Source organism: Bos javanicus, chromosome 29 (assembly GCF_032452875.1).
Source record: "Bos javanicus breed banteng chromosome 29, ARS-OSU_banteng_1.0, whole genome shotgun sequence".
NCBI classification, from domain to species: Eukaryota; Metazoa; Chordata; class Mammalia; order Artiodactyla; family Bovidae; genus Bos; species Bos javanicus.
Window position 1 is genome coordinate 17,962,820 of NC_083896.1, and position 18,161 is coordinate 17,980,980.

Below are 18,161 nucleotides of genomic sequence, written 5' to 3' on the forward strand. Positions count from 1 at the left end.
GCGGTATAGCACGGAGGGCTCAGCTCAGTGCTCTGTGCTGACCTAGGCATGTGGGAGGGAGACCCACGGAGTGGAGATAGATATATATGTATGTATATATACACGCTCATATATAGCTGATGTCCTTCTGTGTACAGCAGAAGCTAACACAACATTGTAAAGCAACTCTAACCCCCCTCCCCAGCGCCCCCAGAAACACACAAGATCTCTATACAGAAAATGACATCTGTGCATCTGTGATATGGAAGAAGAAGAAATGGTTAAGAATCAGAAAAAAAAAACTGGTGTTCTCTCCCAAGTCTGGCAGCGTAAATCAGTCCTGTTATCCTCTTACACCTTCTGATTCTGTATGCTGACCAGCAGCTAGCTTGTTGTTTGTGCCCAAGGTGTGCTAAAATGAGAATGATTATGATTTCTTATAATTACATTCATGAGCTCTCCAAACTGGCTTTTCCTGTGGTTCTTTCTCTTGATTATTCCAAAGCATGAGTTTAGGATTCATGGGTCTTAGTTTCAACCCACTTCTGTATCCTTAGTGACAAACTTAAATTAGATACTAAGATTTTTGAGAGAGGACATGATTGTACAAACCAGACAGAGAATTACTAGTCTAGGGGCTGGCAGACTTTCTCTGAAGGGCCAGATAGTCAATATTTAGGCTTTACCACCTGTATGTTCTTTGTCACAAGGACTCCACTTTGCATAGAAGCAGCCATAAACAATATGTACATGACTAGGGGTAAAACTTTTGTTTATAAAGTCAGGCAGGGGACCAGATTTGACTGACGGTCCTTAGTTTGCCAACCCCTGTTCTAGTGTGATAATAATATGCCTTGGCAAGCCTGCTCAGATCCATGTACATATGGTCGTAGTGTGCGGGCCCTCCTGGGGATGTTAAAAAAAATAACTCTCCCTTTTGGATCCCAGTGGGAAAAAATGAGGAATGCTGAGGCATCAAGACACAAGAGTGGGAGATGAGTAGGGAAGCTCAAGATACGAAGCTGGGCGATTGTTACGACCCCAGGATGGAGGCCGCGGCTGAAAAAGAGCTGCCAGCGGGAAGTTGAGTCCTGCCAGGCTCTCTGCCTGCTGCCCTCTGCCACCACTGGAAGGCCAGAGGACCAGTCCTGCCTCTGTAACCAAACCCTGAAGGTCTGCACACGCAGTTCACACACCAGGTGACCCCCGGATGGAGTGTTGAGGGAGAGGGCTCCTTTGTGGAGCACTGACCCACAGGCACTGGGGCACCTCTGGAGTCCCTGGGCCAACCCTACAGGGAGCTGTCGGTACCAATTCTACGCATTAGGACACAGATTCAGATGCCATTCCTAGGTTCCACAGCAAAACCAGCTGAGATTCCAGTTTCAGAACCCACATTCCTTTCCCTGAACCACGCTGCCTCTCCCGAAGGCACAGTTCTGGGTCAAGTAATGCTGTGGATCTGAGAATTCCCTCGACAAGCTGGAGCTCTTAGAATCCCAGCCTCCCCATCCAGACTTGAGCAGTTCCAGGAATTGTTCTTATGATTGTTGCCACTGCTAATGATCCTTGATAAACTCCCATTATTAACGTCTGACACTCATGGTTCATGCTGGTGGCCAGTTGTCTCTTAGTGAAAGCCACTGTCAAAGAAAGGGGAAACTTGCCTCTTGTGGAGTTGGTTAGTTTAAAAATACAGTGATATGGTTTCAGTATTTCAATGGAAAGGTCACAAAGGTCAAATGCATCATTGATGTGTGAGCTTATGGCGCCCACTAGATGGATTGATTCTCATGGGAATACTAATGGGTTCCCAAAGTTCCTTGGGGGAAGGGAGAAGTGCTGCCCTGAGTATAAACTTGTTCTCCCAACTGTAGTATAAACTCCTAGAGCGAGGACCAGGGCCACTCTTTTTGATAGGCCTGTAGCTCTTAGCAGAGTTCCCACAATCAGTCCTCATGACCCTAAGTAAACAGCAGAGTGCTTCATTCCATTTATGGATTGGCTTTGTGGGGGAACCACAGTGTCTCCAACTGTAAATGAGAGATTTGAGGATGAGGGGGGAACACAGTCAATAGTCAACCATGTAAGGTCTGTCACAACTGAGATGTGCTGTCCACGTGGCAGGTAAGATGAGAATGCAGCTCGTAACCTGATCTGTCTGACATGGACAGGACAGTGCATGCGTGCCTAAATATAGACCAGCTGTCCCAACCCAGAAGCAAGCACAGCTCAGACAGCCTCGCTAAGTGATCCCAGTTCCTTCACCCGGAACAGCAGCTGACCTGTGGATCCTGGAGCTCTTCATTCCTTCTTCTGACCCAAAAAGGATCGTTTCCGACAAAACTTGCTGCTGTGATGTGTTTATTGAGCCCTTTGTTCTGATCTGGACATTGAGTAGGCACACAGTGTTGTACTGAACGCTGTCAGAGAAAACAGTCTTGGTCCTGAGTCCTAACAGCTCTCAGCCTAGTTCTGTACAAGAGATTTGTGAATTCCCAACATGAAATGCAGAATGAAACACTGCCGAAGATTTAGAGGAAGGCACGATTGGCTCTCACCAGAGACCTAGAAAGCATGGCATTTGCTGTGGACCTTAGGTTCCCATCTCTGACTTGAGATGCCCCTTACGTAAGGATGTGTGACCAGAGACTGGCTGACATGCCCGTGAGCTGCAGCCACTCACTGCCTTTGCCCCGGGCCCTTTGCAGGATCGATTTCTGCCAAAGTAGACTGAGAGATCATATCCATCGAGGTCAGGGCCCTTGGACTTGGCTCTTGGATCTCTGGGATGCTGTTTTTTCCCAGATCCTTCCTCAGAAGTGGTGGAGGGGGCGATGGGGAAGTCTGGCCCCTGAAAGGTCTCACAGGGTCCCATGTTTCTGCCTGTCTCTGCGTCCTCTTTTCTCTTCCTCTGCTTTATAGTTTTTATAAACATTAGGAGCCTTATATTTTTGAACTTGGGGAATTATTTATACTAGTCTTCAGTAGTTTGATCCAGCAAATGTTTACTTTTCATGCAAATATGAGTAACATAAACTCATGACAAAACAGCAGTCCTGATACCCAGTGTCTTGGTCATCAGATCTCCTGACTTGATTCCGCCCTGCCCCCCTCCCCCCATTATAGAGAATATATCTTTGTTCACATGGATACATCTTTCTACTGGTACTTCAGAAGGACCCCTGGGCTACAGGAGCTAAGTTTTAATTCCAGAGTTTACATCTGACCCGTTGTATGTCCTTGGACAAGTAGCCTTACCTTTCTGGGCAGTGATAATAAATGAATGACTGGACACCAGGATCCCTTCCAGTTGCCGTGTTATGGGAGTTATTGTGTTTGACCGTAAATGTAAGAATAACTTCTCTTAATGATGATGTCTGTGAGAGGATTTTGAGGATTATTCCTTCTTAAATTACTTCAGGCTTGTGATTGTGAGTTAAAATGACCTGGATCTATTGATCCAATTTTGCCATCAGCCATCCTGTCAACAGGATGTTTTTATTTCCTTTTTTTTAATATTTACTTATTTATTTGGCTGCACCAGGTCTTGATTGCAGCATACAGGATCTTTCCTTGTGCCACACAAATTCTTAGTTGTGGCATGCAGCCTGTTATTTGTGGCTCGTGGGATCTAGTTTCCTGACTAGAGATTGAACCCAGGCCCCCTGCATTGGAAGCACAGAGTTAGCCACTAGACCACCCGAGAAGTCCAGGGCTTTTGTTTTTAGAACTCACCGCCTATCTGATTCTTGCTTTTCATTTAGCTTTCTCCAGGGATCACTCATCCCATAAAATCCTACACCGTTGTTTGCAAAATTCTTTCATTACTCATCTTCTCCCAGTAAGAAACCCTCAGAATCTTACCACTTTTCTACTTCTAGGAACAAATGATATAATGTAACAAGTATCAACCAACAACCATTTACTTAGTATTTAATAGTTACTATTTACTCATATTTTATCCCATTGAGTCCTTCAAAGGACCCTGTAAAGTGTTCGGTTCTCTTTGGCATTTCACAGTGTGGGAGAGGAGGTGCAGAGAGATTAAAAGTTTTGTCCAAGGCCCTGCGGCAAAGTCGTCTGAGAATGTGGACTCCCACGTTTCTGACCCACTTTAGCCTCTTTCTGTTGCTCGCCCGTTCCTTTTGAATTGGCCATGAACAGATGATAAGGAGGGCCAGGAAGAATGTGGATGGTTTCCAATTTGGAAGTTTGATGATACCAAGAAAGATTTGGGGAAGAATTTGTTCTTTCGTTTGGCTTTCAGAGCTTGCTTTGCCCTTGATTTTTCAGTCAGCTCTAACACTTCTGCCCCTGCCCCAGAATTAAGAACCAGAGATTATTAAAAACCAAGCCACTGGTTCTGAATCTAAATCTCTGTGTAAATATAACTCGTTAGATCTTACATGGAGCAGCTCTCCTAAGTTCCCCAAAGATGACTTTGATGTGAATCCCTCATCTAATCCAAGTCCTTGCTTTTATAAATAGAGAAAAGAGGGCTCAGAAAGGGGAGATGGCATGCCGGAGGTCAGTCCGCCAAGGCTGACAGAGCTGGGCCTTGACCCTCCTTCTGTTGTTTGACTCTGCCTCCCATAAAGCTAGTACCATTCACCACGTAAGGATTGTGTAGGAATTCTTCTCTCTCCATGGTTGAAAAGAATTGATTTTGAAGACAAAGCGATCTCATTTAGATCTAGGCTCTGCTGCGTTCTAGGCCTGTGACCCAGAACTCATTATTAACATCTCTGCACTTCAATTTCTCCATCCCCCCCATAAAACAAAACAAACAAACAACGGAGGAAATAATATCTACTTCACAGGGTAGACCAGAGACGCATAGCAGGTGCTTGCTAAATGGCAGCTGTAGTTGTTACAGTCAATATAGACATTTTTGTTCTTATTACTTTCACATGTAACATCTATACAAGGTAGAATTGTGACTTGGAAAGCGATTCCGTACCTTGGCCAATGTCAAGGTCTCAGTCGGTTTCATGTGTACCCTAGGAATAGGAGCAGTAAGAATAGTGGGGTGCTCTGCTAAATACTTTGTATAAATGATCTCCAATCCTTGCAGCAGCCCTGCAAACTATGTGTTCTCCCTGTTGAACAAATGAGGTTCCAAGAGGTTTATGTAACCCGTCCAAGGCCAGAGCCAGGAGTGACCAGGGCCAGGGTTTGAGTCCAGCCTGGGCTCCAGCATCAGCTTTGGTCTGCCATTTTATGGGTTCTGAGACCCACCGAGGCTTGGGGTGAGGGTTTGGGAGGGGGGATAAAGATTAAAAGGGCATTGAGATAAGGGAACCAGTCATTATTTGGCCAGTCATCTTTTCCAGAAACTCTCGCCAACCGCCCCTTTCCTGCTCCTGTTATCACTAGCCAGTGGATGGCTGGGCTGGGCTGGGCTGGGCTCCTCTGCTGAAATCCTTCAGAGCTTTCCTGTTCTAGAGTTTTGCAAGAAGGTGGGAGGAGTGTTTTTATGCTGGGCAGGCTTCCCATGAGTGATTGTGGAAAGGAAGGGGAGTGATTTTGTAGGGCCCTAAAAAGAAGCCAGGAAGACGAGGAAAAAATAAAACCCTGTTGAAAAGAAAACAAATTGACTCAGGCGTTTTCTGACATTATCTTTCGTCTAGACTTGGAGATCGAAGCTCAGGCCAGAAGTCTGGAAATGCCCATTTTCTTCTTGCTGTGTAACTGACCTTCCTAATGACCCAAGACACATCATTACAACTGCCTGATAGCCACACACCAAAAACAGCCCAGCCACATATTGTCTAATGTTTTCCTTTATTTTTAGCATTCTTTCCTTTCCACAGGAGGTACCCAGGGCAATAAAAACAAATCTTAAACGAACATTTTATATGAGTGCTTAGACTTGTTTTCACAAGCTTATCTCATTTGCCCTTTACAGCAGCCCAGTGAGATAGGTAGGCAGCCCAGGGTTTATCCTCCCAAGCTCACAGGTAAGCAGCCAGAGCTCAGAGACCTGTCCACGACCTCATAAAGGCAGAGTTGGAGCCGGGTCCCTGGTCTCCTGACTCCTGTCCCATGCACGAGGCCCACACACTGTGAGGTGGAATTCCAACCTGCTTGAGGCTTTTCACCCCAAACCATAAGTTCTAGCTTTCTGTTTACCTGAGCTGCCCACTGCCTTGCTATGATTATGGGGTAAAACCCTCTACAGTGGGGTTGGAGGGAAGTATAGGGAACTGAAGGTAGGAAGCAGGGAATGTCTTTTTCTCAAGGGAGTTTAGCAAGGGCTTGGTATTTACTGAGCGTTCAGTTTTCAGAGAGGAAATAAAAACTAAAGGTCACATGAGTTTAACTGGATGACTGTTAATCTCTTGCATATATTTTACACTGCACGCTTTGCAAAGGGCTTATGCCTGTGTGTGTGTTTAATTCACATACTGTATATCACTCAAAGTATACAAGTCAGTGTTTTTAGTATATTCACAGGATTGTGCAACCATCATCACAGTCTAATTTAGGAACGTTTTTATGACCCCAAGAAGAAACTTTGTCCCCATTAGAAGTCACTTCCTATTCCCATCATCAAGCAACTACTAATCTATTTTCTGTCTCTGAATATATACCAATTCTAACATTTCATACCGGTGGAATCTAGCTTCCTTTCACTTAGCACAATGCTTTCAAAGTTTACACATTTTGTAACATGTATTTGTACTTTATTCTTCTACTGCTGAATAATATTCCGTTATATGATATCCCAAATTCTCTCTATATATCCATCACCTTATAGGCATTTGGGTTGTTTCCACTTTGGCTATAATGAGTAAAGCTGCTGTGAACATTTGTTTACGGGTTTTTCTGTGGACGTGTGTTTCCTTTACTCCTAGGACATACCTACAAGTGGAATTGCTGGGTCATGTGGTGATTCTGTGTTTAACTTTTTGAGGAACTGTCAACTGTGTGTGTGTTTAGAAATTTACTGAGATATATTTCCCATATTGGGCTTTTTGGTGGCTCAGTGGTAAAGAATCTGCCTGCCAGTGCAGGAGATGCAGGTTCGATCCCTGAGTCAGGAAGATCCCCTGGAGAAGGGGATGGCTACCCTACCAGATTTCTTGCCTGGGAAATTCCACAGACAGAGGAGCCTGGCGGGCTACAGTCCATGGGTCACCAAAGAGTCGAACACGGCTTAGCTTCTAAGCAACAATTTCTCATACCATAAAAGTCACCCATTTACGTATACAGTTCAGTGGTTTTAGCATTTCCCAGGGTTGTGCAACCATCACCACAGTCTAATTTTAGGAAATTTTCATCAGCCTCAAAAAGAAACACTGTTCTCATTAGCAGTCACTTTCCATTCCTGCTTACCAGCCCACCTCCTTCCCAGGCAACCGCTAGTTGACTTGCTACCTTTGAATTTTCCTATTCTAGACGTTTTACATAAACAAAGTCATGTGATCCATAGTCTCTGGTCACTAGTTTCTTTCACTTAGCACAGTGTTTTGGGGATCCAACCATACTGTGGCAAGTTATTAGTATTTCATTCATTTATATGACTGAATAATATTCCCTTGTATGAATATCCCACCTTTTATTTATCCAGCTTCTGCCTCTGTCATCCCATTGTGTTCTCCCTGTGTGTCTCTATCTCTGTTTTCTTATAAGGACTCCCGTCACTGGAGTAAGGCCCACACTAATCCCATGTAACTTCATTTTAATTCATTATATCTGCAAAGACCCTATTTTCAAATGTCACGTTCTGAGGTTCCTTGAGTTTTGGAGGGGACACTGTTCAACCCATAAAGACACGAAGGAGTAATCACATGAATTCAGATAGAAGTCTTTTAAAGTTGCAAGCTGAGGTAGGATTTTTGGCAAGGTTTCATACCAAAACAGCTTGGGAAGAACTTTCCTGGGGCTGTAGACCATTATGGAGCTAACTGGTTTCATAGACATGGTTTTATGTCAGAAGAGTGAAATTCCAAGTGTCTCTGGGCCCAACTCATCCTAACACCTACTCCATCTTATTACCAGACCTCGAAAACCTCTTTGATTTTGACCACAAGAAACAAGCATGTATGGATTTTTGTGCCAGAGAAAATTATTGTATTCATTCAACACATATGTAATGAATACCCACTGTGTTCTGGGACTGTTCTAGGCACCACAGATGACAGAGGAGACTGGAACACATCTTGAGTACTACAACTGGCAGCATTTCTCTGGCCCTTTCTGCGTTTCATCCTTACAGCCACCCTCTGGAGATTTGTAAACAAGGAAACTGAGACCAGGGTGAAATGATTTCTCCTCCTCTGTGACTAAACAGACCGGGTCACATTTGCATCCCCAGCCTGAGCTGGTGGCACTGAGGCTGGGTCAGTCTTCCTTTGAATGCTTGACCCACAAGCATTCAACACAGGGGGCGTGAAAAAGGAATTGGGTGAGAAGGCAGGATAAGTTGGTTGTCACAACACGGCTATTCTTGTCAGTTTGAGGAACCTGGTCTTTATTCTGAAGGTGATGAGGAGTCATGGGTGGTATTGAGGGGGTCTGACTTATTATGCTGTGTACTTCAGACATTCAGTCAACACACGATTGTGGACCTGTGTCATAGACGGGGCTTCCTTCTAGGAATAAAACTTACAAAAGAGACAGTACCTCTGCCGTCACTGAGTTCATCGCCTAATGTATGCAGTGATGCAGAAGAGGTTGGTATTCTCCTGAAATTCTGTTTGAAACACAGGAAAGTTCAAGTGAGAAGCACAGTTGAAGAAATAAACAGGAAGTGGTTTTAAAAAGAGAGACCTCTGTAAGTCCTCCTGAGGATCACAGGGACCCACTGATGCATTTTAAGCAGGGCAGAGGCACAAAGACAGGAGGTGGTCATTGAGAAACAGGGAAGGGTGATAGATAACGCCTGGGCTTCTGTCTCGGAGAACTGACCGGATGGCGGTGTTGGTGTGCGTCACTGAGACACAGGATGCAGGAGGAGTTCCATTGAGATTGTTGAGCTTGACCTGCTTGTGGGACAGCTGAATGGTGGTGCTCGGCAGATTGGGGGGCTGGCGGGGAGGAAGGGACGGGGGAGCAGTTATAGGACAGAAAGCTCAGGAGACAGAACCAAGCCAGAGATTAAGATCTGTGAGTTGTCATCACATAGCTGAAGCTGTGAGAATGGACAGGATACCCCAGAGAGTCTCCAGAGGGAGAGTGAGGTCACAGGAGGGTGTGCGCAGAGCACTGAGGAAAGCCCCCTGGATGGGCTGGCCGGGGGAGAGGGGGTCCAGAGACCACGGAGAGTGCAGGATGCCCCCCAAGAGGCTGCCCTGGCACCTCCCCTGGTGCTGGGCCTTCCTCTCTCCCGGGTGTCAACCCTCTGCCATTGGAGAGCTCATCTCGCACATCTAATGGAGTAACATAGCCATCGATTCTGTTAACAGACATCCAGTTCACAAGACCTGTAATGGGCATTCACTTTGGAGGTCGACAGAGCTGTCGATGGAACAGTTTTTCCCCAGAGGCCCATGGCGTTTCCTGCTACATGCTGGCATTAGTTGACCTCTCCAGCATCAGAAAAGACTGGAGAGTCATTAATGCTGTAGAGCTGGTGATCCCGCCCAGGGCCATGAGAAGGGTGCTAAAACAGGTCAGATAACAAAGGGTAGAAAGAGAACTAAGTCCCCTCTGAAATGTTCACTAGCCCTAGAAAGCCCCCATCATCACCACTAAAACATCAGCCCCACTGGCCATCACACTGCCAGAAATGACATCTAACCTTTCTTTTGAACAAAAAGTTTTGCTGGTGGAGTTACTGTATGCCGAATACATTTTTTTATTTTTTGCTTATTCTGCAAAGACAGACTCAGAACTTGTTCTGTGTACCTGGGCTTTATTAGATAAATGTTGGCACTGAAGAGGTAACGTCAGCAGTCACTGCTCTTAGACACCCATGGGCCAGGCAAGGAAGCAGGGTGACAGTGGGTATAATGAAGCGTGGGCCACGTGCTGTTCACACCCAAAACAATGACCAAGTCCAGGAACGTTTCAGGGAGAATATGATATCCGTGTAGGGTCTTAAAAGTCTGCCTGTGGATGCTAAAGAAGTAAAATCCAGGCGGAAGGAAGAGCACAAACCAAAGCAAAGAATCATAAAAGGGGCTGGTGTGTCCACGGACTGATGAAGCTTCCATATGCCTGGGGTATGGGAGGAGGAAAGCAGGAAATGGGTCAGACTGTGAAAGGCCTTGTATGTTGTGCTAAGGCATTTGGACTAAGCTTAGAGAGCCAGCCAAATGAATAATGCCCTTGGCTTGGGGTGTAGCACTCTAAAACTATTATCTGTCTTTAGTACCTCGCTTCCTTTCTAACACAACAGCGAGAGTTTAAGATAAGAGTTAAGTAGAAAAAGAAAAAAAAGACCCACAGACAGAGTACAGGAGCCCGGCAGCATCGTCCTGGGAGGACGTGGAAGGGCAAGCTGGAGGGGCCCGGACGGTCTGAAGGGACTGGTGGTTCCGTTCCGTGTACTTTACCAGGTAGTGCGGTGACATGGTCCAGGCCCCTTGCTGCCTGAGCCTTCGGGAAGCAGAGCTTCATTTAATAAAGCCAGCGTAGCTTTGAGGGAGGCGATGCCCCAGGAGCCCCCAGAGAGAGGGGAGGCAGTGGCGTTCCCTTGCCCGAGGCTGGCCTCGCCGAGGGCCTGGACCCTGAGCAGCCTCGCCTCCCGGAGCGGGGCAGGTGGTGACCGGGCGACAGTGGCCTCCGGGCGACCCCGGGGGCAGCGCGGAGGTCCTGAGCCGGGAGGGGGCAGTAAGGGAGGGCAGCGGGCGGGCAGGCGCTGAGGACGCTGCCGCTGCGGGGCGTCGCCTCTGCCCCTCACAGCCCCTCGTCCTCCGCCCGCCCGGTCCGGAGAGGGCCGCCTTCCCTTCCCCGTCCCCTCACACAGCTCTTGCTCTCTGTTCACAGACTCCCTGCGGAACATCTCCTCGGCCCCGCACGGGCCGCGCTCCTCTCCAGCGGAGCTCAGCAGCTCCAGCCAGCACCTTCTCCGAGAGCGGAAAGCCTCGGCCCCGTCGCACTCCAGCCAGCCGACCCTGTTCACCTTCGAGCCCGCGCTGTCCAACCACGTGCAGCCCGCCCTGTCCGCCAGCGCGCCTCAGGAGTACCTCTATCTGCACCAGTGCATCAGCCGCAGGGCGGAGAGCACACGGTAGGCGCGCTGCCGAGCGCTCGCAGGGCCCGGTCCTTTTCAGCCTCTGCTTCTTAATTTTGAAGGCGCGGGAGTAAACTATCATTATATCTCTCCAGGTGACCAGATACATAATTATAAAACAAAATCACCATTGCTCTAGTTTAGGTAACCTTCACATTTTATGGGTATCATCTACATCGCTGTATAATGATACTTGGATTCCAAAGAATCCTTTCATTATCAAAAATCTTGCTATAAAAACTTTAATTTGGAAAAAAAGGCGTTAAGAAGCTAGAGTTTCAGAATCAAAAACAAAGTCAGTGCATTTGTTGACCCTAACAATATAGCTATAAAACCTTAACATTGTTGAGTAAATCCGTATCTCAGTTTTGCTACCACTGCAGCGTTCCATGTGGCAGCCACTCTCCACATGTGGCTATCTAAATTGGAATCAATTAAAATTAAATAAAACTCAGGAATGTCCCTGGTGGTCCAGTGAATAACAATCTGCCTGCCAGCCCAGGGGACACACATTTGATCCCTGATCGGGGAACTACTACCCACAAGCCGTGGAGCAACTAAGCCTGCATGCCACAACTAGAGAGTCCGTGAGCCACAACAAAAGTCCCCCATGATGCAGCTAAGACCAGACACAGTGAAAGAAAGAACAGTTGTGACTGTGGTGATGATGAAAGAAAATAGATGCCAAAGATGTCTGTAACAGCATAAATTTAAAAGAAAATTATTTTAATTAAATTGCATTGAATATTAAGTTATTCAGTTGCACCAGCCATATTTCAAGTGCTCAGTGGCCACACGTGGCCACTGGCTACCATACAGGGTCATGCAAATACAAAACATTTTCATCATCACAGAAAGTCATAGCAAGAACTCTCTGCTCTAGAGTAAGTTTTTGTTTTTCTGACAGCGAAAACTCTCTCAGGTATAGAGCCTGTACATACTTTTATTACCTTTTAGTCTCATCATTAGGGTAAACAAAAGCACAGGGCTTGTGGACTCTGCTGGAACTGGTTCCCAATTCTACCATGGCCAGCAGATTGCAAATCATGTTCCTGAATTAATTAATTGAGAAATAACTAATTTGTGTTATGAGCATTAAGGCAGTTAGAGAGCTGGTTTATTGATAAATCACATTACGGAATATTTTCATGCATAATCACACTTAAACCAATCAAACACACTGAGAAATTGCTAGGATCGATCATTTCTCTCTGTTTCACGGATGAAGAAACTGAGACTCACAACTTCTGAATGACAGAGGTCGGACTAGAACCCAGGCTTCTCCTTTCTGGTCGTGTACTCTTTTCTCTACACCGTGCTATTCTGTGATTCTGGTTTTCTGAGTCATTTTCATACACTCCCAATACTCAGTTTGAAATCTGCCTCAAAAACTCATTTTCCTCAAGCAGCACGATTCATTTGTGAACTTTCGCTAATTCAGGCGACCTCCATCAGTGTACGCATGAGGGGCTGAGTTCTACATGGGTAGAATGAATTAGCCAAGGTCCCTGAACTAGTTAGCACCTAATTCTTCTGAACCACAGACCAGGGACACTGGTAGAATGCAAAGTATTTCACAGGCTCTTCAGTTCAGTCAGTTATGGTTTCAGATTCAGGTTTGGCCACTTTGTGACCTTGGGGGCCATTTATTTAGCCTTCTTGACCTTCAGTTTCCTTCTCTGCAGAGTGAGAATAATTAACTCATGAGCATAATTAATGAACATAAAATGGCAAAACATTCCTGAGGTACCCATGAGGTAGGAGGTCCTCGGGACATACTGCCAGATGCTCTCCCAGGCCCCCACCCCTTCCGCTACACATAGGATCACAGGGGAGTAAGGAATGAGAGGCTGTACAGTCATAGTTTTAGTGAAAGACAGAGCACTTTATATTAGTGTCTCTCAAACAGGAACGGCACACGAAATACCCAAGCATCTTGTTGAAATGCTGCGTCTGATTCGGTGGGCCTGCGGTGGGTCCTGAGATCCTGGTATTCTGCAAAACTGTAAATGATGCTAGCACAGACTGCAGGTCACCCTTCCATTTTTATATTAATGCGTTACTGTCCTTTGGGACAGGACTCAGAGCACGTATCGTTGCATGATAAATATTTGAACAAATCTGTTACAGAAATATGTTATCTCCATAGCCTGTGGATGTTCATGAATGAAACAGAACTTACCTACATCTGGGGAAGCAACTTGACTGTGGGGCCTTGATCAAGTCGTGCTTTCCTCTGGGTCTTTGTTTTGACTTGTGTGGGTGAGGGAGCAAGAGGTTGATGAGTAGGATCTCAGGGAGATTTTAAAAAATAGTAAACTCAGTGTTTGTAGGATTCCAAGCAGGAATGGAGGGTGGGAAGGAAGCTTTCTTCAGCGGGATATATAGTTTCTGGTGGTAGTAGAGTAGTGTGCATGATAGCAAACATACTATAACAATTATAAACTCCAGACAAAACACTTTAAACAACTGAAGGCACTGAAGCAATCAAAAGGCAGGACAAATTTATTTTAAAAAAAGGGACCCACACTGAACAAGATTCAATTTACATGACTTTTCTTTTGAATGAAATTCCCATACGTAGCATCCCAAGTGTTCGGAAGATAGTGAGAAATTGCTGGACATTTGAAGACACTGTAAAGTTGACCTGTAGTCAAGAGAACTCAGGTCATAGAAGCAAAATAAGCTCAGCTTTTGGAGTTAGCATACAAAGACTTTAGAATAGTTGTGTTGATTGCTTTAATCTGTGGCAGGGAGGGAAAACGGATAATGAGTAAAGAGATGGTGAAATTTAGGAAAAAGAAACTTTGAAAAAGAACGTGTAAGTTTCAGTTTCTCTGTGGTGGCAGAAGCCACTACAGATTATCCCTCCCACTAATTACAACTAAAAACTCCAGGCAAAATATAATTACCCAAAGACTCTGTAAATGAAAGGAAGCAGATTATGTAGCAGAGCAAAATTTGGAGATGCAACTACGCAGAGTGAATTTTCTGTCTCTGGTGGATTTGTCCTGAGTATGGACCCCCTCCCAAAGCAGCCCAGTGGGGCAGGCTGCTGAAACTCTATAGAAATCTCATCTTTCTGCTTAGAGGAACCAGAAAAGGAGCCCTTCGGGGGCTGGGGAAGAGTGGAGTATCCCAGAGTGGAGAGAGCTAGAGAAGGGAGTTCCTAATTCTGGATATGAAAACCACACAAGTCTCAGGCTCACCTTGATGGGAGGCTGTGGGATGGGCGTGGAGCCGTGCAGACAGTGAGATGTTCAGTCGTGTCCGACTTTGCGACCCCATGGATTGTAGGGTCCGTGGAATTCTCCAGGCAAGAATACTGGAGTTGTTTGCCATTTTCTTCTCCCGGGAATCTTTCCCAACCCAAGGCATCGAACCCAGGTCTCCCACACTGCAGGCAGACTCTTCACTGTTTGACCCACCAGGGAACCCATGTGTGAGGTAGACTCAAACCAGCATAACAAGAGCTTTGTGAACTAAACTGAGATTTTTACTACTACACACAAAAGGAGAAACAGAACTTAAAAGGCTAAACCTAACCATGTTGATTGCCTGCAAAAACAAACACATCAGCATTTTCCAGAGGATGATAAAAGAACGCAGTCTACATAACATTCAGAATATAATCCAAAATTTCTGGGCATACAGAAAATGAGCAAACTATAACTAATTCTCAAGGGCGAGCACAGAGACCAATCTCATTATTACCAGTGTTGGAGCTTCTACACACAGATTTAAAAGTCCACATTATAATGATATTCCATATGAGAAAAGAAAACACACTTGAAATTAATGAAAAGGAGTAGAAACCCTTATCAACCCAGAGGTCTGAATTCTGTAAAAGTATTCCTTCAGGAATGAAAACAAAGACATTCTCAGATGAAAAAGAAGTAAAAGAATTTCTAGGAGATTTAATTTAAAGAAATAATAAGGCTGAAGCCAAGGTCTTACCAGAAGAAAACTATAAGCAGGAATGAAGAAAGACAAGCAGAAATAGTAAATATCTTCAAAATTATAAAGTGTTTTTTTTCCCCTTCTAAATTCTTTAAAATATGTATGAATGTTGAAAACAAATATTAAACATTATCTAGTGGTGTTTTTACATGGTTTCATTTCTCTTCAACCTGAAGTTCCTTTTTTTTTTTTTTTTAACTTTATTTCATTTTGGCCACTCTGCGTGGTTTGTGGGGATCATTCCCTGACCAGGGATTGACCCTAGGCCCATGGCAGTGAACGTGCCAAGTCCTTACACTGGACTGCCAGGAAACTCGCGTGAAGAGCCTCCTTTACCAGTCATGGCCATGTGATTCCCCTGGTGACCAGTTTTCCCAACTTTCACTTATCTGAAAATACCTTTATTTCACCTTTGATTATATTCATTTTATTGAAGTATACAATTGATGTACAGTGTGGTGTTATTTCTGCTCTACAGCAGTGGTTCAGTTATACACAAGTATAATACACATTCTTTTTCATATTTCTCTTATGGTTTATCACAGAATATTGAGTATAGTTCCCTGTGCCATACTGTATCACCTTTATTTTTGAGAGACATTTTTGCTGAGTGTAAAAATGGCTTTATTTCAGCATTCTAAAGGATGCCATCCTATGGTCTTCTTGACTTTCTTTGTTTTTGATGAGAGGTCAATTGTTCTTTATATTCTTATTCTCCTGGATGTAATTGTATCTTTCTTCCTCTGATTTTTTTTCTCCTTTAAAAAAATTGTGTTAAAATATGCATAATAGAAAACGTACTATCTTAACCATTTTTAAGTGTACAGTTCAGTAGTGTTAAGTACTTTCACACTCATGCAACCAATCTTTAGAACTCTTCTCATCTCTCAAAATTTAAACGCTATACCCTTAACGTCTCATTTCACCTCCCCCCAGCCTCTAACAACCTCCATTCTACTTTTTATCTGTATGAATTAGGCTACTCTTACAGTGTTTTTTGTGACTGGATTTTTTCATTTAGCATAAAGCCCTCAAAATTCATCTATATAGTAGCCAGTGTCAGGATTTTCTTCCTTTTTAAGGCTAAGTAAATATTTCATTAGCAACAGTTAGAACTGGACATGGAAGAACAGACTGGTTCCAAATAGGAAAAGGAGTACGTCAAGGCCGTATATTGTCACCCTGCTTATTTAACTTCTATGCAGAGCACATCATGAGAAATGCTGGGCTGGAAGAAGCACAAGCTGGAATCAAGATTGCCAGGAGAAATATCAATAACCTCAGATATGCAGATGACACCACCCTTATGGCAGAAAATGAAGAGGAACTAAAAAGCCTCTTGATGAAGATGAAAGAGGAGAGTGAAAAAGTTAAAGCTCAGCATTCAGAAAATGAAGATCATGGCATCTGGTTCCATCACTTCATGGGAAATAGATGGGGAAACAGTGTCACACTTTATTTTGGGGGGCTCCAAAATCACTGCAGATGGTGACTGCAGCCATGAAATTAAAAGACGCTTACTCCTTGGAAGAAAAGTTATGACCAACGTAGATAGCATATTGAAAAGCAGAGACATTACTTTGCCAACAAAGGTCCGTCTAGTCAAGGCTATGGTTTTTCCAGTGGTCATGTATGGGTGTGAGAGTTGGACTGTGAAGAAAGCTGAACACTGAAGAATTGATGCTTTTGAACTGTGGTGTTGGAGAAGACTCTTGAGAGTCCCTTGGACTGCAAGGAGATCCAACCAGTCCATTGTGAAGGAGATCAGCCCTGGGTGTTCTTTGGAAGGAATGATGCTAAAGCTGAAACTCCAGTACTTTGGCCACCTCATGAGTTGACTCATTGGAAAAGACTCTGATGCTGGGAGGGATTGGGGGTAAGAGGAGAAGGGGACGACAGAGGATGAGATGGCTGGATGGCATCACTGACTCGATGGACGTGAGTCTGAGTGAACTCCAGGAGTTGGTGATGGACAGGGAGGCCTGGCATGCTGTGATTCATGGGGTCGCAAGAGTCGGACACGACTGAGCGACTGAACTGAACTGAAATATTTCATTGCATGTATATGCCTCAGTAGATGCTAAGAAAGATTTGACAAAACATAATACAACCTAGATAGCATATTCAAAAGCAGAGACATTACTTTGCCAACAAAGGTCCGTCTAGTCAAGGCTATGGTTTTTCCTGTTGTCATGTATGGATGTTAGAGTTGGACTGTGAAGAAGGCTGAGCGCCGAAGAATTGATGCTTTTGAACTGTGGTGTTGGAGAAGACTCTTGAGAGTCCCTTGGACTGCAAGGAGATCCAACCAGTCCATTCTGACGGAGATCAGCCCTGGGATTTCTTTGGAAGGAATGATGCTAAAGCTGAAACTCCAATACTTTGGCCACCTCATGCGAAGAGTTGATTCATTGGAAAAGACCCTGATGCTGGGAGGGATTGGGGGCAGGAGGAGAAGGGGACGACAGAGGATGAGATGGCTGGATGGCATCACTGACTCGATGGATGTGAGTCTCAGTGAACTCCAGGGGTTGGTAATGGACAGGGAGGCCTGGCGTGCTGCGATTCATGGGGTCGCAAAGAGTCAGACACGACTGAGTGACTGATCTGATCTGATCTGAATACATCTTTATAAAAAATATTTCTTAGCTAACTGTAAATAGAGGAGAAATATCTCAAACTACTTCTAAGGACAGCCTACAGCTAGTATCACACCTAGTGGAAAAATAGTAAATATATTCCCCTAATACTGGGGACAAGGAGACAATACCTGCTCTGCCTTGTTCTATTCACAGTTGTACTAGAGATCCTAGTGAGTTCAATAAGGGAACAAAAATATATAAAAGGCACAAATACCAGAAAAGAAGGTGTAACAGTCTCTGTTTGTAGGTAACATGCTTGTTTGTATTAAAAATCCTAAAGAATATAGAAAATAAGTACTAGAATTAATAAGTGAATTTAGCAAATTCACAGGAGAAAAGATTACTATACAAAAATAACTTTTACTAGCAACAAAAAAAATGAAAAAATGAACTTT

At 44.6% G+C, this 18,161-nt stretch overlaps 1 protein-coding gene across 2 annotated transcripts in view; it reads left to right on the forward strand.

The window, feature by feature from the left end:
• Positions 1-18,161, forward strand: part of GAB2 (GRB2 associated binding protein 2) — a 183,638-nt gene that overhangs the window by 146,188 nt on the left and 19,289 nt on the right. For both annotated transcript variants that reach the window (XM_061407675.1, XM_061407676.1), the window contains exon 3: positions 10,918-11,161. In XM_061407675.1, the coding sequence (XP_061263659.1) occupies positions 10,918-11,161 (244 nt within the window). The remainder of the gene's footprint in view (positions 1-10,917; positions 11,162-18,161) is intronic.